This window comes from Protobothrops mucrosquamatus, unplaced genomic scaffold (genome assembly GCF_001527695.2).
Source record: "Protobothrops mucrosquamatus isolate PMUCROS unplaced genomic scaffold, P.Mucros_1.0 scaffold_187, whole genome shotgun sequence".
NCBI lineage: Eukaryota > Metazoa > Chordata > Lepidosauria > Squamata > Viperidae > Protobothrops > Protobothrops mucrosquamatus.
In genome coordinates, this window is record NW_015386263.1 from 9,630 (window position 1) to 29,956 (window position 20,327).

Genomic DNA, 20,327 nt, shown 5'->3' on the forward strand with positions numbered 1-20,327 from the left:
TTGCGATTAGATTACTAGGGCTGCCCTGGGGCTGGGCTTTGAGTACGATTGCAGGGGGCTTTGTCTGGACTGGAGGGAGGACGTGGGTTTGACCCTGGTCATATCTGAAAGTGGAAAACAAAACCTAACCAACAAAATGGACACTGCACCCTTCCCCGCCATTGTCTTTCAGATACGACCAAAGTCGAGCCCAGTCAAACCTCTCTGTGCTTAATTAGATCAAACCCCAAATGATCCTTCTTGCTACAGACAAAGCCCCCTGCAATCCCATCATGCCATGCCTTGTAATAAAATAAAAACCTTTGCTTTTCCATTGATAGGGGTCCCTCTTTCTTGTTAACTAGGCACCCATGAATCATTGTAATAAACATACCTGAGCGAACAGCCTTCCCTGGTGCAGATGCCCCCAAGCTTTTGGGCACCGGGGACCGGTTCTGTGGAGAAAGATTTTCCCATGGACCGGGGGTTGGGGACGCCTGTCCTGGTGGATTGCAGGTCCCTTCATGCTTCCCTCCCCCTCCCTTCCTCCCGCTTCCCCACTGTCAGGACACCAGAAGGAGCAACTAAGCAGTGTTTTCCAAAGGGGCAGTGGTGGAGGGGGGGAATATCAGATTTAATTTAATTCAGAATAGAGCTGGAAGGCTCCTTATAGGTCTTCTAGCCAAACCCCCTGCTCAAACAGGCAACCCTATCCAGGGGTAGGCAACCTTGGCTGTTTTATGACTCATTGACTTCAACTCCCAGAATTCCTGAGCCAGCATGGCTCAGCTTGGAAACCTCTCCCTTTCTCCTCAGCATGGCTGGCTCAGGAATTCTGGGAGTTGAAGTCCACGAGTCATAAAAGAGCCAAGGTTGCCTATCTCTGCCTAGGCCTTCTTTTCTCTAGACTAGCCATAACCCAAGTCTGTAACCGTTCTTATATGTTTTACTCTCCAGGCCCTTAATCATCTTAGTTGCTCTTCTTTGCACTTTTTCCAAAGTCTCAACCTCTTTTTTTGTAATGTGGTAACCAAAACTGGATGCAGGATTCCAGATGGGGCCTTACTAAGGCTTTGTAAAGCAATACTAATACTTCACGCGATTTGGATTCCAGGCCTCTGTTTATACAAACAAGGATTGTATTCGCTTTTTTTGGCTGCCTTGAAGCTATGCAGCTGCAGCTGTGACACGTGCGGGTGCTCCGGTATGCCAGTACAGGCCAAAGCAGGCCACCAAGTGAAAAGGAGCAAAGGCAGCTGAGGCAAAACATCAGAGGTCCCATACCACCTTTTCTGAGCAGGCATAAGCTTTTGCAAGCCACAGCTGAAGCCTGTCAAAGAGAGAACCAACCTAGGAGGAGAAATTTTCTAACAGCGAGAGCAATTACTTCAGACATGTCAAACACAAGGCCCGGGGGTCGGATGTGGCCCATGACATGGTTTCATGTGGCCCGCGAAGCCATCCTGGAAACAGTGAGGGAATGGCCCCTGCTGCCTTGGCCCCGGCCCAGGCCGCCAGGGAGCCAATATACAATTTTGTGGTGGCCATCTATGCTAAAATGCATTCAGTCTTAGCTTCACAAGGCCGCCTGGAAACAGCGAGGGACCAGCCCCTGCCATGTTAGCCCTACCCCGAGTGCATGCTGGGGAGGTGCCACCCTTTGTGAGGAATGAAGAAATGCACCATCGCCTGGAAGTGGCTAGCAAATGGCCCTAGCCTACTTCACATATCCGGCTTGGGGTTTCAGCAGGCTCTTCCAGTGGACCATGCCTTGGCGCTTCCCTTGGTCTCACCCCTTTCTGCCAGAGACCCTCAGATCTGTCCCACTCCTGCCCAGGCCCCCACAGGCACCCTTGACGCAAACAATGTAGAGCTGGCCATGCCCGCCCAGTAAGCCACACCCACTCCAGCCACGCCCACCTNCACATATCCGGCTTGGGGTTTCAGCAGGCTCTTCCAGTGGACCATGCCTTGGCGCTTCCCTTGGTCTCACCCCTTTCTGCCAGAGACCCTCAGATCTGTCCCACTCCTGCCCAGGCCCCCACAGGCACCCTTGACGCAAACAATGTAGAGCTGGCCATGCCCGCCCAGTAAGCCACACCCACTCCAGCCACGCCCACCTTGGCCACACCTACCCGCCCCCCCCCCGAGGACAACCGCAATGCTGATGCGGCCCTCAATGAAATTGAGTTTGACACCCCTGAATTACGTAATGGAATAGCTTGCCTCGTGGGATGGTCACTGTTCTGCCCCTGGAGGTTTTCAAAAATAGAATGGACAACCATTTGACTGAGATGGTATGAGAGTCCTGTGTTGAGCCTTGGGTTGGACTAGAACAGAGATCCCCAACCTTTTGGGCACCAGTTCCGTGGAAAGAGGTTTTTCCGCGGACCCGAGGATGTGTAGTTTTGTGTGCTGCCTACATGCCAGGGATGGGGCTTTGCTTGTTTGTGCATACCGGTTGCTGGCATGCCGACTAGAAGACTTCCAAGGTCTCTCTCAGTACTGTTTGATTCTATTAGATGTGTGAAATATTTAGATGTGTGGAATTTTCTAGAAATTGAAGTCCAGACATCTCAAAGTTGAGAAACGCCGACTCAGACTGATGTAGGATTTACACAGAGTTTGTGGAGAGAGAATTGGAAGACAGGCCGGTTATGCAAATGCAGGTTATATTTGAGACAGATTGCCCTTATAAATTAACTCCTAATTTTTAATAACATTTGTTAATCTGAAAAAGTCCAATGAGTCTCCGGATTCTTTTTGCTAACCATAGACCCACCTGCCTCTCCCCTTATAAGATCCACTAGGGGTAACACAGGGCAGAGGAGTTTGGCAAACACCCAAAAGCACAGCAAAAAGCCATAGGCTGGCTGACCTTGAAGTCCTGAACCTGGAGCCCTGGGTGACCCTGGAGCAAGCAGAAAGCCCTCCTATCCTGCAGGAGTCAGTAGAGGGGAATAATGAAAGAAGTCCCTCAGGAAACAAACAGAAAAGGTGTGAGAGTTGCATCTGCTGGCTATTGAAGGAAGTCAAGGTATTGACGGAGCACGCACAGACAGACAGACAGACGACAGACAGACAGACAGACAGACAGACAGACAGACAAGATAGATGGATGATAGATAGATGGATGATAGATAGATAGATAGATAGATAGATAGATAGATAAGTCGTAAGTCGAGGATTACCCAACTGGTCGTAAGTCAAGGACTTTCCCTGCCCAGGAGCGCCGTGCATGCGTGGTTCCACCCCCTGCGCCGGCTGAGGCATAGCTGGCAAGCGGCAGAGACGGAGCAGGCCGACCACCAGCTGGCCCAGCCCAAGGGAGGTAAGGCACCCGCCGGAAAAGGAAAAAAAATGGCGGACAAAAAAAATGGCGGACAGCCTTGCTTGGCGACCCCCATGAAATGGTCGATCGACCCCAAATGGGGTCCCGACCCACAGGTTGAGAACCACTGTTCTACAAGCTCAGGAGAGGCCTGAAAGAATGAATTCTCCCCTTTTAGAAAATGGGCATCCTGGCTGGCTTTATACCTTGAACAGCAGTTTGTTATTCGTAAGAAAATCATGAGAGCTTTCCTTAGCAGACAAATTCAATCCAATGCATTCCTCGACTTACAACATTTCATTTAGTGGCCCCTCCTAGACATCTCATCAGGTTTCAGTAACATCGACCATGATATCCTTCTTGGACAAGCTTTGGGGACTGGAAATGGGAGCCACTGTATTACAGTGGTTCTACTTTAACCTCCATGGCAGGAGAAGACCAGCTGAGCTTTTGCAGATTCATCTACTGTACCAATTTTCCATTGCAGACCCTACCCCTGCCCTACTCTATGAGACACAAATCCTGTGCTTAACTTTTCCAATTCAACTCCTTGCAAGGAGAAAGATGACCAGTTTTGAGCAAGAATGGCACTGGGCATGAACGTAGTTAGTAAGGCTAGGAGACCTGGTTAATTTCTAATCTGAAAAAAGCAATAATCACCTTTTTGGAATTCCCAGACCATCAGCCATTCTAGAGGTGCCCTGTATTTGCAGAGCAAGTACACGTCAAAAGTGGACGCTTTGAACTTTACCATTTGCTATATATGGGGTTTATTAGTTTCTGTATTGGGTTTCATTGCTGTAAACCATGTCATCATGAGTTGGGCTGCCATATACATATTCTTAATAAATAAAAATATATACATACATATTTATATCCTTCTTTATGACATGTAGAAATAAACCAAGACAGCAAACATATCTAATACAGATCCAAGCTTATATTCTCTGCCCAGCACGTCAGTTCCTCTTGACTCTCTGAAAGGAAAATAATGTAGTAAAATGAACAATTACTAGAATAATGATTTGTCTGCATAACTAGAATAATGATTTGTCTGCATAATTGCTAGAATAATGATGTAATGCATAATCACTGGGAAAATTCACTGGGAAAGTTCTGTGTCAGTAATATGTGGCTAACCAAATGCGCATTGCACATGGATACTTTGTATGTAGCAAACCCTTCCATTGTATGTCCATGAGAAACGATCCAAATGTATTACAATGTGTATTTCCATGTGTAGTCCTTTTGTTCCTGAAAGGATAGTATAAAACTGAAGTCTAATCCCGCCCTCCTTGTTCAGAATTGCCTATCTCCATTATGCTTCTGAACCTGCGCAAATAAACCTCTCTGCTAAACCCCTCTGGAATTCGTAAGAGTTCTTTCGTTTTCCACAAGAAAATGACTGCGCTGGGTCAGAGGAAGGAAGCTCAGATCTCCTTCCACATGTCTGATACGAATACATGTCTGACTAAAAAGAATCATGCAAGAAATTAAATGGTTAATTTCTCAGCTGGGTTCCCAATGAGAGACGAGAAGTTCAAGATTCCTCTACACACATCAAATTTTGACTCATGTGGAATTTCTTGTGTGCGATAAGGGAGGAATTCCGTGTGAAACACTGTCCACAATCTGGGCATTTGAATGGTTTCTCCCCTGTGTGTAACCTTACATGATTTATAAGGTTAGACCTAATACTAAAATCTTTTCCACAATCCGGACACTCATACGGTTTTTCTCCTGTGTGAGTCCTCCAGTGTATCACCAAGTCGTAATTCCGGTAGAAACATTTCCCACACTCGACACACTCATATGGTTTTTCTCCTGTGTGAATTCTCTGGTGTTTCATCAGGTACGAATTCTGACTGAAACTTTTCCCACACTCGAGACATTCATACGGTTTCTCTCCTGTGTGAGTTCTCTGGTGTTTCACCCGGTTGGAATTATGACTGAAACATTTCCCACAATACATACACTCATATGGTTTCTCTCCCGTATGAGTCCTCTGGTGTAACATCAGGTGAGAATTCTGACTGAAACTTTTTCCACAATCTGGACACTCATACAGTTTCTCTCCTGTGTGAGTCCTCTGGTGTATCACCAAGTCAGAATTTCGAGTGAAACCTTTCCCACACTCGACACACTCATATGGTTTTTCTCCTGTGTGAGACCTCTGGTGTATCACCAGGGCGGAATTCCAACTGAAACTTTTACCACAATCCAGACACTGAAATGGTTTCTCCCCTGTATGAGTCTTCTGGTGCTTCACCAGTTCAGACTTCCAACTGAAAGTTTTCCCACACACTTGACACTCATACACTTTCTCCCCTGTATGATTTCTCTGGTGTACCACTAGGTAGGAATTCCGAGAGAAACCTTTCCCACAATCAGGACACTCATATGGTTTTTCTCCTGTGTGAATTCTCTGGTGTTCCACCAGGTGTGAATTCCGACTGAAACTTTTCCCACAATCCAGGCACTGATACGGTTTTTCTCCCGTGTGAGTCTTCTGGTGTTTTACCAAGTCAGAATTCCAACTGAAACCTTTCTCGCAATCTGGACATTCATATGGTTTATCTCCTGTGTGGGTCCTCCGATGTTTCAGAAGGTTGGAATTATAACTGAAACTTTTCCCACAATCAGGACAATCAAAGGGTTTCTCTCCTGTGTGAGTTCTCTGGTGGACAAGCCGGTTGGAATTCTGCTTGAAAGTTTTCCCACAATCAGCGCACTCATATAGTTTTTCTCCTGTATGAGTTTTATGGTGTTTCACCAGGTTGCAATTCTGACTGAAACTTTTCCCACAATACAGACACTTATATGGTTTCTCTCCCGTGTGAGTCCTCTGGTGTATCACCAGCTTGGAATTATGCTGGAAACCTTTCCCACAATACAGACACTCATATGGTTTCTCTCCAGGGTGAGTCCTCTTGTGTCTCACCAGATTGGTTTGCATGCTAAATCTTTTGCCACAATGAGAGCACTAGTAGAGCTTCTCTTCAATTTGAGTCCTTCCATGAATCATGAGAAACCTGTTCTGAGTAAAGCTTTTGCCGTACTCCAAGCATTTGTATTGCTTTTGAAGGGGTGGATCCACTTGTGCATAATTAAGATGTAATTTGCAATCTGTGTTTTTCCCACAATAGGCAGTCTGTGCGGTTTTTCCAACACTGATATTCTTGGAGGCCAAAAATATTTCTAATCTCTTACCTGGTGGTTCTTTGATTCAAGCCACTCTTTCCTTCCTCAAAGGCTTTAATTAATGCCTGCCCATTTTGGCTATCCAAAGTACCTTTTCCTTCCCACTGACCTCCATGTATTTCCCACTTGTTCTTTCTTTGGAAACTATCCCCTTTGACTTCTCATGTAATGTTTCCTTGAGTTGCACATACTCTATTTTTTTCCAGTTCAAAACTCTGTCCTTGTTATTCTCTCCCTTGTTTCTCATTTGCTGAGGAAGGAGCAGAGTTTTTACACTTTCCGAAGGAAGTGGAAAATAAATGTGATTGATGCCTTCTTTTGCATTTTAATGCTGCTTCTCATTCTCTGTTGTCCAGAGTGCTCTTCTTGGCATCCTCTTTGTCTGTAAGATTCATATTAATGGGTTAGTTTCATTATTGTTTAAAGAATGGCTGCCAGAACACGTGAAAGCAGCAAAAAAACAATAACCTTATATTACCATGAAAAAAGAAACACCAATAAGTAGTTGATCACCAAGAGAATAAAACGTATAAAAAATTTTATTTACTAAACCAAGCTTTCGTCAAGAGCTCTTGACACCAGGGTGTGCAAGCCATTGTTGGGAGTCGCTTATATGCATATTAGTGGCTGCATATATGCATATTATATATGCATATTAGCGGCTGCATATAAGCGACTCCCAACAATGGCTTGCACACCCTGATGATGTCAAGAGCTCTTGACGAAAGCTTGGTTTAGTAAATAAAATTTTTTATACGTTTCATTCTCTTGGTGATCAACTACTTATTGCTTTTTAAAATATGGACATACCCAAGAGTCATGTTTTTACTTGTGTAGCTAAATATATATATACATATACATATACATATATATATATATATATATATATATATATATATATATATATATATATATATATATATATATATATATATATATATATATATATATTTCAAAATTTGGATTGCTAACAAAGAATTAAGGGAGAACTGGAATAGCCATTTTGAACTTTTTAGTTCTTTTCAACCAGACATACCCTTCTGAGATTCCTTTCTCCCATATTTGGGCCGACAGGGTGCACCAAACTCAAGATAATATATATATATTTCAGTGTGCAAAATGTCCCAGAAGTACATTCGCTCAATTTTATTTAATTTAAAAAGCGGGGGGGCTAACTGATGAAATGGTGCCCAAATCCTATGCAAGATTTAAACCGTTCGTTTTGCCCATGAAACGCCTCGCTTGCCAGGAAAACATGTCAAATAAAACCACAAGAAATCAAGTGTTACGTGAAGGATGAAGGAGATGGGCGGTGAAGAAATGTCAAATAGAAATAAAGATTTTTTTTAAATCTCCCAAATCTGCCAGCAGAAAATCACAGGCAGCAGCTTTAAATCGTGCAACCCTCGAGGAATAAAATTTGGGGAGAGAAAGATTATGCAGCAGCAGCAGCAGCCCACACGTTTCGGCCTCGTTGCTTCGCTGCTCGACTTGCTCCCGGCTTCTCCTCCGACCTGCCCTCCACTCACCTTCCAGGAGCCGCTTCCACCCTGGAAACAACACAAGAGGCTCCACCGACGCCATCCTCCTCCCTTGGGCGAGTCGGAAGAGGAAGTTCCTCTTTCCTTCGCCTCTTCCCCACGTCCTCTCTAGTAGTACTCTCTATCGTTTCAATACTCTCTATCGTTTCAGCAAGTTCCAGCTCAGTCTATTCCCCTCCCCTAGAATAGTTCGGCCGCCGCTGTACCGTACCTGCTTTCCAGGCGTGAGCGTTGCTTCTTTGTAGAGCGCCATCTAGCGACAGAAGGCCGAAAACCACGCTCGTCCGACCCCACCACAAGGCGTTTGCAAGACGTTCTCATTGTTTCCGGGCTTCCTTCTGTCCCATCAAGTCGTATTCGACTCCCACCGAGCACATCCATAGCTTTTCTCCCTGAGGATCTATCCCACAGCTTTTCGTTTGCAAAGAAGCGGCAACTAAACCAAAGGAAAGCGCCCTTTGAGGGTGGGTGGGGGGATGGAAATGGTGTACAAATAGGAAGTGGGGAAGTGCACCTCCCTTTGTTCACGCCGCTTTTTTCCTCTGGGGAGGTGGAGTACAAGATAACTCGAAATTTGCCTCTGCAGTTTAGGGAAGGTGAAAGACTGAAGCTTGATCCCTTGTGTCTTCTGTGATTTTATTTTCTTTTACTTCCATGTTTAGCTAACAAGCACCATATCTCCTACTGGTGCCCCATCCCTGCTAAGCAATGGAAATTCGGGTGCCAATTGCTCTCACAACCTGAGAACTACCTATATTTCTTTTCCAAGCTCAGGAGAGGGCTGGAAGAGTCATTCCCCCCCTTCTGCACAGTTGGCATCCTGGCCAGCTTCATACCTTCAACAGCAGTTTGCCGTGCATAAGAAAATCATGAGAGGTTTTCCTGGCAGAGGAATTCAAGGCATTGCTGCAGATTAAGATCGTTTCTCAGTGCAGCTGAAGAGGGGAATAAGAGGTTGGCAGCCTGGAACTTTAACTGACCCTCTGATTGGAGGTCTGATTTTTGCCACCTGGAGAAAGGGCTGTGCAGGAGAAAGACACCTGGGCCCTTCTCGGTCTGGGTTCAGTCTAGGGCACAGCAACAAAATTGCACTGGTTGCAATTCTCATGGACTTTTGGAGGCCTTGGGATAGATGGGGTACGACCATTTTGTCCCTCCTAGACCTCTAATCAAGTTTCAATACCATCGACCATGATATCCTTCTGGATTGGTTTTGGGGACTGGAAATGGGAGACGTTTCAACAGCCGGTTCAGTTGGTGCGGGTAGCAGAAGAGGGGCCGAGTCTGGGCCCCTGCCATTTGGGATTCCCTGGAACAAAAGCCTTTTGCTGCTGCTTTTTAAAATCTACATGAAACTGCTAGGGGAGGCCATCCATTCTATGACACCCAATTATATACAGGTAGTCTGTGGCTGAAAACATTTCCTTTAGCGACCATTTGAAGTTACAACAGCACTGCATAAAGCGGGTGTCAAACTCAATTTCATTGAGGGCCGCATCAGCATTGTGGTTGCCCTCGGGGGGGGCAGGGTGGGTGCGGCCTACTGGGTGGGTGTGGAGTGGATGTGGCCTACTGGATGGACATGGCCAGTTCTACATCGTTCGCGTCAAGGGGGCCTGGGCAGAAGGGGGACAGATCTGAGGGTCTCTGGCAGAAGGGGGTGGGACCGGGGCAAGCGCCAAGGCATGGTCCATTTCTTCATTCCTCACAAAGGGCGACACCTCCCCAGCATGCACCCAGGTGGCGGGGCCGATGCGGCAGGGGCTGGTTCTTCGCTGTTTCTAGACAGCCTTGTGCAGCTAAGACTGAATGCGTTTCAGCATAGATTGCCACCATAAAATTGTACATTGGCTCCCGGCTGGCCTGGGCCAGGGCCAAGGCAGCGGGGGCCGTTCCCTCACTGTTTCCAGGATGGCTTCACGGGCCACATGAAACCACTTTGCGGACCGCATCCGGCCCCCGGGCCTTGTGTTTGACATGTCTGGCACAAAGTGACTTGTGACCATTTTTCGCACTTGCAACCATTGCAGCATTCCCCCTTGTCACGTGATCAAAATTGAGATACTTGGCAATTGACTTGTATTTGTGAGTTTCAGTGTCCTGGGGTCATGTGATCACTGTTGTGGACCGAGCTGGTCCACAACTTGGAATTTCCTCCTGGAGTCAGGGTGCCTGCTTGAAGAGGCCGTGGCTGAGGGAGGGGCTTGGCAGATTCATTTGGTGTGCTAATTGTGCCCTTTCCTGGACCAGGAAGGCCTTGCACAGTGGGTCACTCAAGCCTTGGGCACCTCCTGTTCGGATCACTGCACTGGACCACTCAGAAACTTTTTTTAATTGTTGTTTTATCTCTACATAAAATACGAAGAGAAGTAGATATGGGAAATTAGGGGAAGGAAAAAGAGAAGAGAAAAGAAAATGTGCAAGGGGAAAAAAGAAAAAAAAGCGTTGACCTCCTACTCTTTTTAGCACAGTACAAGATAAAAACACTCCAGCCCCAACTTTTTGCTTTTACACAATAGTATATAACCAGCCATTTCTATAACAACAAATCTAGTCGATAAAACCAAAGTCAGTTTCATTTTTTTTCATCACAAGCATAAAATCCAGAGGTGATATCCAAATGAAAAGCATACTTAAGTATATTCTCCTCTTTGAATAAAATGATCAATTTAACAATTTCTGCTATATCTTCCTTGCTGTGAAAATTTTATATAATTCTATTTGCACCTAATAATCTTTGTGAACTATCACCATTTATATTAACAAGGTTCACTGTATTCTAACAACAACAACAACAACAATAATAATAGAGTTGGAAGGTACCTTGGAGGTCATCTAATCCAACCCCCTGCTCAGGCAGGAAACCCTATACCATTTCAGACAAATGGCTGTCCAGTCTCTTCTTAAAAACTTCCTGTGTTGGAACATTCAAAGCTTCTGGAGGCAGGTTGTTCCACTGGTTAATTGTTCTCACTGTCAGGAAGTTTCTCCTTAGGTTGCTTCTCTCCTTGGTCAGTTTCCATCAGTTGCTTCTTGTCCTGCCTTCAGTTGCTCAGGAGAATAGCTTTCTTTCAGATTCTTTCTCCTTAGAGGGAAAAAATTTATTTTTCATCCTTTTTTAAAATGCTAAACTTCTTTAAACACATTTCTAAAGTCAAAACTTTCTAATACATTCTTTTCTTTTAACTTCTTAACATACATGCTTTAAACTTCAGTTTTAAATTTAGGTCCCTTCCTCCAAACGACCCTCATAGAATAATATTTATTTTTTCTTTTGTATACATCCTTTTTAAAACTCTAAATTTTTCTTTAAAGTAGTACATCGTTTTCTTTAACTTTCTCTTCACACAGATACTCTCAAATACATTTTCAATAATGTTTTGCATACTTTAATAATTACTTAGGTATTATATATTTAGGTATTATATATACCGTATATATAGATTACTTAGGTATTATATATATATATATAGATTTCTTTCTCCCATATTTGGGTCGACAGGGTGCATAAAAAGCACTCAAGGTAATTCTCCCCTGTCTCTTCAGCTGACATAGTGAGAAAGAGCCTGTGGCCTAGAGGTTATCACAGCTGCTTAACATGCAGACAGCCCAGGTTCGAATCTCAGAAGGGTATGTCTGGTTGAAAAGAACTAAAAAGTTCAAAATAGCTATTCCAGTTCTCCCTTAATTCTTTGTTAGCAATTCAAATTTTTATATATATATAAAGCCTCCCTTTTTCTCAAGGAATTCTCAACCTTCCTGTGAAAATGGCCAACTGAGTACATGTCCAGGGAGGGATCCCTGAAGGATATTTCCCCTGGACTATAGCTCTTCAACTACTAATGGAATGAACTGGCATTCCTTGTTTCCTTGTTACCTTCTGGGAGGAGGCTCCGAGGTATCCGAAGCAGAACATCCAGATTCAGTCACAGCTTTGTTCCATATAGTATTAACCTTGTGAACTCTAAAACTTCCTCCTTCCATTATGTATTCAAGATGGACAGTGATTAATATTTATATATTACTTATATGTAAGGGTGTAGGTCTATACATATGTTGTATATAGTATATTTAAGTATGTTATGTATGTGTACTTTGAGAGCAAGCAACTAAATTTTATTTTTAATGTGTGCCATTGTGCCCGCAGTAAAAAAAATGACAATAAAGGTTATCTATCTGTCCTTCAGTTTATATGACTCTCCTGATTTAGAGAAGAGTCTTAGAATTACCCTTCAAGATCCTCTGATACAGCTAAGGTCTGCAAGTAACTTCAGGAGCTGCGCTTCAAAGCAACTGGGTGCTGAAAGCTGGGGTGGGGAAGGGTGCAATCTGTTGTTAAAACCGCCATTTTAAAATTTACTTTTTAAATGGAAAGTTGTGCCTTTCACTTCTTAATCACCTGTAATGACTACTGTATTAATCTTTACTAAGTTAAAAGAGGATCTCTTTAGTTACAGCCCGCTATGCCTTTTTGAAGACCTGCGCCATTTGGGGGATTTCTTGTGTTAAACAATAAGGAAGAAAGCTGCTAAGGCAAGCCAAAATAAGGAAGCATGGAGCGAAATAAAAAAAAATAAGCGAGACATAAAGGCAGAAAGTTGTGGTTTTAGTTTATGAATTGTAGTAATTTGTAGCTTTTTCTGTTTTACTTTGGATGGCTAACTATTTGAATTTTATGATTCCTGAACGGCTAGCAATTTCTAATCTATTCTTGTATGGAAGATGAAAATATTGGCTATTGTTTTTCTATGCCAGATTTAGGCCCAGGTGAACTAAATCAGGCCTCGTGGAAAAAGTATTGAACCAAAGTCTGTGCTATGTTCAGTTTTACAATCTGAAGGAGCTATTTGTAATCTAAACTGCAACTGTACTTTATTTAATATGATTTTGCTAAGCTTGCTTATCTATATATAAATAAAAATGTAAATGTTCGTTTGTTCAAAATCTTAAATCTCCAAAAGTTCTTCACCGATTGCTTTGAAATTTTGACACAACGTTGCATTCAAATACGCGCGTGTTTTTATATACCTATATTATATAGATGTCACACCTGTGACAGGTAAAACATGCTTTTTTGAAAAACAGCACCATCTGTTGGACGTAAAAGCAACACACGCTTTTACCAGACTGAGCCACAGCAACGCGTGGCCGGGTACAGCTAGTTTCAAATATATTTAGAACACAAGGACTGGAATTATGAGAAATGGGGAATTGAAAGTAGTTGACAGGTGCGGGTTCAGATGTACATGGGTATGAGGAAAGTTATGGTCAGCAAAAAGTCTGCAGAAAGTGCTAGATTGCTACCACCTGTCTGCGGTTTTAGGATGGGAAATGGTATAAGAGGTTGGGAACAGACCTGATTGATTTGCCATTGCCCAATAGCTATCATTATTGGATCTGCTATGTCATTGGTCCTCATTGCAATGAGTTTTTAACGTAAATGATGTTTATGTGCGTGTTCCAAATTATTGCTGAAATAAACCTCTGAATCTTAAAGTAAGAAGTATTGCTTTGTGTTGCTGTTTTTTTCTTTCTTTCATTGGATTGTTCCACACTTGGACCAAAGAGGGAGTCAAGATGGAGGAGCACATTATTAGAGATGTGTTTGAAAATTATCTAACAGAATCCACCAGCTTGTAGACCAGCTGTGTTCCAAGGATGATTAAAAAAAATATCTTCTCAAACTACTTTAGAGATGCAAACATGTGTAGAAAGTTACCAAACTACTAAGACATCTTCACAAGTAGCTGAAAATGCAGAGGAGTCAATTGCAATTTTGGAATATAAAGCTGACACCAACTTTCATTATGATGGTTTAACTATAAATCTATCAACGCAACGGAAAGAAAAGTTTCAAGAAAATCTGCAACTTTTTAAAAAGACAAGTTTGGGACTTTTTCTTTATGGACCACCTAGAACAGGGGTAGGCAACCTTGGCTCTTTTATGACTCGTGGACTTCCTCTCCCAGAATTCCTGAGCCAGAATGGCTGAGCTTGGAAACCTCTCCCTTTCCCCTCAGCACAGCTGGCTCAGGAATTCTGGGAGTTGAAGTCCACGAGTCGTAAAAGAGCCAAGGTTGCCTACCTCTGACCTAGAAACCTCAACTTAAGATCACTTAAAAGTGCAGCTGAATTGGGCAATGAGAGGTTGGCAGCCTGGAACTTCAACTTGCCCTCTGCTTGCAGCTCTGACTTTGCCACCCGGAGAAAGGGCTGTGCGGGAGAAAGACACCTGGGCCCTTCTCGGTCTGGGTTCAGGCTGGGGCACATCACCAAAATGGCATTGGTTGCAATTCTCATGGACTTTTGGTGGCCTGGGGATAGATGGGGTACAGCCATTTTGTCCCTCCTAGACCTCTCATCAGATTTCAATACCATTGACCGTGATATTCGTCTGGACCAGCTTTGGGGACTGGAAATGGGAGGCATTTTATTAAGGTGGTTCTACTTCTGCCTCTATGCCCGGTTCCAGTTGGTGTGGGTAGGAGAAGAGAGGCTGAGTCCTAGGCCCTTGCAGTTTGGGATGCCCAGGGCTCAAGCCATTCACTGCTCCTTTTTAACATATATGTGAAACCGCTAGGAGACATCATCCATCCTACGATACCCAACTATGTACAGGTAGTCCTTGACTGACAAAACTTCATGTACTGACCAATTGCTACCATTTTGTAAAGCCTTAGTAAGACCATACCTGAAATACTGTATCCAGTTTTGGTCACCACATTACAAAAATATGTTGAAAAAGTGCAAAGTGGAACTAAGATGATTAAAGGCATGGAGACTAAAACACATGAAGAACGGTTGCAGGATTTGGATATGGCCAGCCTAAAGAAAAGAAGGACTGAGGGGGGGGCATGATAGCAGTATTCCAATATTTGAGAGGTTGCCACAAAGAGGAGGGGGTCAACTCATTTTTTCCAAAGCACCAGAAGGCACAAGAAACAATGGGTGGAAACTAATCAAGGAGAGAAGCAACTTGGCATTAAGGAGAAGCTTTCTAACAATGAGAATAATTAACAAGTGGAACGGCTTGCCTTCAGAAGTTGTGGGTGCTTCATCATTGGAGGTTTTTAAGAAAAGACTGGACAGTCACTTGTCTGAAATGGTATAGGGTCTCCTGCTTGAGCAGGGGGTTGGATTAGAAGACCTCCAAGGTCTGTTCTAATGGAATAATTGCATATATATATGGTTTATTGGTTTCTGTACAGGGTTTTATTGCTGTAAGCTGTCCAGTGTCACACTAAGTTGGGCTACCATATACATTTCCTTAATAAATAAAAATACATACATATTTATATCCTACCTTTATTATATGTAGAAATAACTCAAGAATGGCAAACATACCTAATAGACAGCTGAGTTCCTTTTCTCTGGCCCAACACAGCAGTTCCCCTCAATGCTGGGAAAGGGAATGACCGGGCCAGAAAAATGAAGCTCAGCTCTCCTGCCTCATGTTTGATACTAAGACACACATGACTACAAAGAACAAGACAAGAAATTAAATGGTTAATTTCTCAACTGGGTGTCAAATGAGAGAAGAGAAATGAAATTTAACATTCCTCCACACACATCAATTTTTGCTTCATATGGAGCTTCTTGTGTGCGGAAAGAGAGGAATTTTGTGTGAAACACTGTTCACAATCTGGACATTTGAATGGTTTCTCCCCTGTGTGTAACCTTACATGATTTATGAGGCTAGATCTAATGCTAAAATCTTTCCCACAATCCGGACACTCATATGGTTTCTCCCCTGTGTGAGTCCTCCAGTGTATCACCAAGCCAGAATTCCGAATGAACCTTTTCCCACATTCGGGACACTCATATGGTTTTTCTCCTGTGTGAATTCTCTGATGTTTAACCAGGTAGGAATTCTGACTGAAACCTTTCCCACAAAATAGACATTCATATGGTTTCTCTCCTGTGTGAGACCTCTGGTGTAACATCAGGTGAGAATTCTGATTGAAACTTTTTCCACAATCCAGACACTCATACAGTTTCTCTCCTGTGTGAGTCCTCTGGTGTATCACCAAGTCAGAATTTCGAATGAAACTTTTCCCACACTCGACACACTCATATGGCTTTTCTCCTGTGTGAGTCCTCTGGTGTATCACTAGGGTGGAATTCCAATTGAAACTTTTACCACAATCCAGACACTGATATGGTTTGTCCCCTGTGTGAGATCTCTGGTGTATTACCAGGTGGGAATTCCGATAGAAACCTTTCCCACAATCTGGACATTTATATGGTTTCTCTTCTGTGTGAGTCCTGCGGTGTTGCACAAGGTGGGAATTTCGAATGAAGCGTTTCCCGCACTCCAGACACTCATACGGTTTTTCTCCTGTGTGAATCCTCTGGTGTATCACCAGGTCAGAATTCCAATTGAAACCTTTTTCACAATCTGGACATTCATACGGTTTCTCTCCCGTGTGGGTCCTCTGGTGCATGAGCAGTTTGGAATTTCTACTAAAAAGTTTCCCACAATCTGGACACTCATATGGTATCTCTCCCGTATGAGTCCTCTGATGTATCACCAGGTTGGCATTCTGACTGAAACTTTTCCCGCAATCCGGACATTCAAATGGTTTCTCTCCTGTGTGACTCCTCTGGTGTATCACCAGCTTGGAATTCTGCTTGAAACTTTTCCCACAATCCGGACACCCATATGGTTTCTCTCCCGTGTGAGTCCTCTGGTGTAGCACCAACTTGGAATTCTGCTGGAAACCTTTCCCACAATCTGGACACCCATATGGTTTCTCTCCTGTGTGAGTCCTCTGGTGTTCCACCAGGTGGGAATTCCGACTGAAACTTTTCCCACAATCCGGGCACTCATATGGTTTTTCTCCTGTGTGAGTCCTCTGGTGTACTTCCAACTCAGAATTCCAGTTAAACCCTTTCCCACAATCTGGACATTTATATGGTTTGTCTCCTGTGTGACTCCTCTGGTGTATCAACAGCTTAGAATTCTGTTGGAAACTTTTCCCACAATCCGGACACTCATATGGTTTTTCTCCAGTGTGAGTCCTTCGGTGTATCACCAGGTTGGAATTCTGACTGAACCTTTTCCCACAATCCGGACACTCGTATGGTTTCTCTCCTGTATGAGTCCTCTGGTGTATCACCAGCTTGGAATTATGCAGAAAACGTTTCCCACAATACAGACACTCATATGGTTTCTCCCCAATGTCAGTTCCCTTGTGTCTCACTAGAGTGCTTTGCATGCTAAATCTTTTGCCAGATTGGAGCAATGGTAGAGCTAATCTCCAGCATGGATCCTTCCATGAGTCATGAGGGAGCTGTTCTGAGTAAAATTTTGGCTGCTCTTCAAACATTTGTATAGCTTTTCTCTGGGTAGATCATCTCACCGATGGTCTGCAATCTTGTGTTTTTCTGACAATAGCCAGTCTGTGGGGTTTTCCCAACAGTAATATTCTTGGATTCTTCAGGAGGCTAAAAATATTTCTGATCTAGACAGTCACTTGTCTGAAATGGTATACGTTCTCCTACTTGAGCAGGGGGCTGGACTAGAAGACCTCCAAGTTCCAGTTCCAGTTCCAGTTCCAGTTCCAGTTCTATTCTATTCTATTCTATTCTATTCTATTCTATTCTATTCTATTCTATTCTATTCTATTCTATTCTTACCTGGGGCTGCTTTGATTCAAGCTACTCATTCCTTCTTCAAAGGCTTTAATTAAAGCCTGCCCATTCTGGCTATCCAAGGGACCTTTTCTTTCCACTGACTTCAGTTATTTCCACTTTTTCTTTATTCGGAAATTATCCTCCTTGACTTCTCATGTAATGCTTTCTTGAATTGCACACACTCTTATTTTTTTCCAGCTGAAAACTTTGTTGTTGTAGTTCACTCCATTGTCTCTCATCAGCTAAGGAAGGAGAAGAGTTTTTACACTTTCTGGAAGAAGTGGAACAGATTTTGATTGATGCTTTGTTTTACATTTTAATGCTGCTTCTCATTCTCTGTTGTCCAGAGTGCTCTTCTTGGCATCCTCCTTGTCTGTAAGATCCATATTAATGGGTTAGTTTAATTATTGTTTAAAAATGGCTTCAGTACATATGAAAGGCACAAAAATATCCCATATATTACTATGAAAAAACAAACATCAAAATTCTAGTTTAACTTGTAACATTATGATTCATTTGATATGCAGAAGACTAACAAATCCAAATATCAACTCAATCAGAAAATTTTCTGTTTGGCTTCAGTAAATCACACATATAGTGCATTCAGAAAGTATCCAAAGTATTCAGACCCTCTTCACTTAAATCATTTTTGTTACGCTGCAGCCTGATTCTACAGTTGTTGAAATTCATTTTTGCTCATTAATCTACACTCTTAATGACAGAGTGAAAACAGAATTTTAAAAATGTTTGTAAATTTATTAAAAAGAAAAAACTGAAATATCACATCAACATAAATATTCAGACCCTTCACTCAGTACTTTGTGGAAGCACCTTTGGCAGCAACTACAGCCTTGATTTTTTTTTGGTTACGACGTGAGCTTTGTACACCTAGATTGGGGGATTTTCTGCCAATCTTCCTTGCAAATCTTCTCAAGCTCAGTCAGGTTGGATGGTGATCATTGGTGGACAGCCATTGCCAGGTCCCTCCAGAGATGTTCAATAGGGTTCAAGTCAGGGCTCTGGCTGGGCCACTCTAGGAGATTCACAAAGTTGTCCCTAAGCCACTCCTGTGTTGTCTTGGCAAAGCTTTTCATGTCATAACCAAAACAAAATGGGAGACTCTAAAAAAATGGGAGACTCTAATTCACCAGGCCCCAAGCAAGGTCCACTTTCTGATTTGCTATCGTACGTCATTTTTCCCCCTAAGACACTTTCCTTTGACGTAAATGCAGCAAGGACGATGACGTCCCTCTTGAGAGACCTGAAAGAAAGGGATTAAGATAGATCAGGGGTAGGCAAACTGGGCTCTTTTATGACCCATGGACTTCAACTCCCAGAATTCCTGAGCCAGCATGGCTCAGCTTGGAAACCTCTCCTTTTCCCCTCAGCATGGCTGGCTCAGGAATTCTGGGAGTTGAAGTCCACGAGTCAAAAGAGCCAAGGTTGCCTACCCTTGGGATAGACTCAAGTGTTTCTCAACCTTGACAATTTTAAGGCATGTGGACTTCAACTCCCAGAATTCCACAGCCAGCATTGCTGGCTGTGGAATTCTGGGAGTTGAAGTCCACATGCCTTAAAATTGTCAAGGTTGAGAAACACTGCTCTAATTGCTGCCAAAGGTGCTTCAACGAAGTACTTAGTGAAGAGTCTGAATAATTACGCCAATGTGATTTCAGTGTTTTTGTTTTTAATAAATTTACAGACACTTCTAAAATTCTGTTTTCCCTTTGTCATCATGAATGTACATAAGATGAATGAGGGGAAAAAATGAATCTCAACAACTGTAAAATCAGGCTGCAGCATAATAAAACTGACAGAAGTGAAGGAGGACTGAGTACTTTCTGAATGCACTGTATGTGGGTGCTTATGGACACAGAAATAATGTAGTAAAATGAACAATTGCTAGAACAGCGGTTCTCAACCTATGGGTCGGGACCCCATTTGGGGTCGATCGACCATTTCACGGGGGTCACCAAGCAAGGCTGTCCGCCATTTTTTTCCCCTTTTCTGGCGGGTGCCTTACCTCCCTTGAGCTGGGCCAGCTGGTGGTCGGCCTGCTCCGTTTCTGCCGCTTGCCAGCTACGCCTCGGCCGGCGCAGGGGGCGGAACCACGCATGCGCGGCGCTCCCGGGCAGGGAAAGTCCTCGACTTACGACCAGTTGGGTAGTCCTCGACTTACGACCGGTTTAGTCCTCGACTTACGACTGGTTTAGTCCTCGACTTACGACCGGTTGGGGGTCACGGCATTAAAAAGGTTGAGAACCACTGTGCTAGAATAATGATTTGTCTGCATAATTGCTAGAATAATGATGTAATGCATAATCACTGGGAAAATTCACTGGGAAAGTTCTGTGTCAGTAATATGTGACTAACCAAATGCACATTGCACATAGATACTTTGTATGTAGCAAAACCTACCATTGTATGCCCGTGAGAAACGATCCAAATGTATTACAGTGTATTACCATGTGTAGTCCTTTGTTCCCAAAAGAAGGATAGTATAAAAACTGAAGACTAATCCCGCCCTCCTTGTTCAGAATTGCCTGTCTCCATTATGCCTTTGAACCTGCGCAATAAACTTCTCTGCTAACCCCCTCTGGAATTCGTAAGAGTTCTTTCGTTTTCCACAAGAGAAATAC

The 20,327-nt window shown here is 43.4% G+C and overlaps 1 protein-coding gene across 1 annotated transcript; it reads right to left on the reverse strand.

The window, feature by feature from the left end:
• Positions 1-4,478: 4,478 nt before the first annotated feature.
• LOC107295078 (zinc finger protein 850-like) lies at positions 4,479-17,301 on the reverse strand. Its single transcript, XM_029285794.1, has 3 exons — positions 17,027-17,301; positions 15,646-16,942; positions 4,479-6,237 (listed from the first exon to the last, which is right to left on the reverse strand). Exons 1-3 carry the CDS (start codon positions 17,268-17,270, stop codon positions 4,851-4,853), a joined length of 2,928 nt encoding a protein of 975 aa, XP_029141627.1. The 5' UTR covers positions 17,271-17,301; the 3' UTR covers positions 4,479-4,850.
• Between the last annotated feature and the right edge of the window lie 3,026 nt (positions 17,302-20,327).

What these genes read in the sequence shown, in the direction of transcription:
- LOC107295078 (XM_029285794.1), bottom strand. Translation starts at nt 17,270, where the DNA reads ATGCAAAGCACTCTAGTGAGACACAAGGGAACTGACATTGGGGAGAAA. An exon ending in GTGTCCGGATTGTGGGAAAA is followed by an intron (nt 16,943 to 17,026) that starts GTTTCCAACAGA and finishes ATTGTGGGAAAG; the next exon opens with GGTTTAACTGGAATTCTGAG. An exon ending in TCTCTTTCCGCACACAAGAA is followed by an intron (nt 6,238 to 15,645) that starts GCTCCATATGAA and finishes GAGACACAAGAG; the next exon opens with GACTCACCCTGGAGAGAAAC.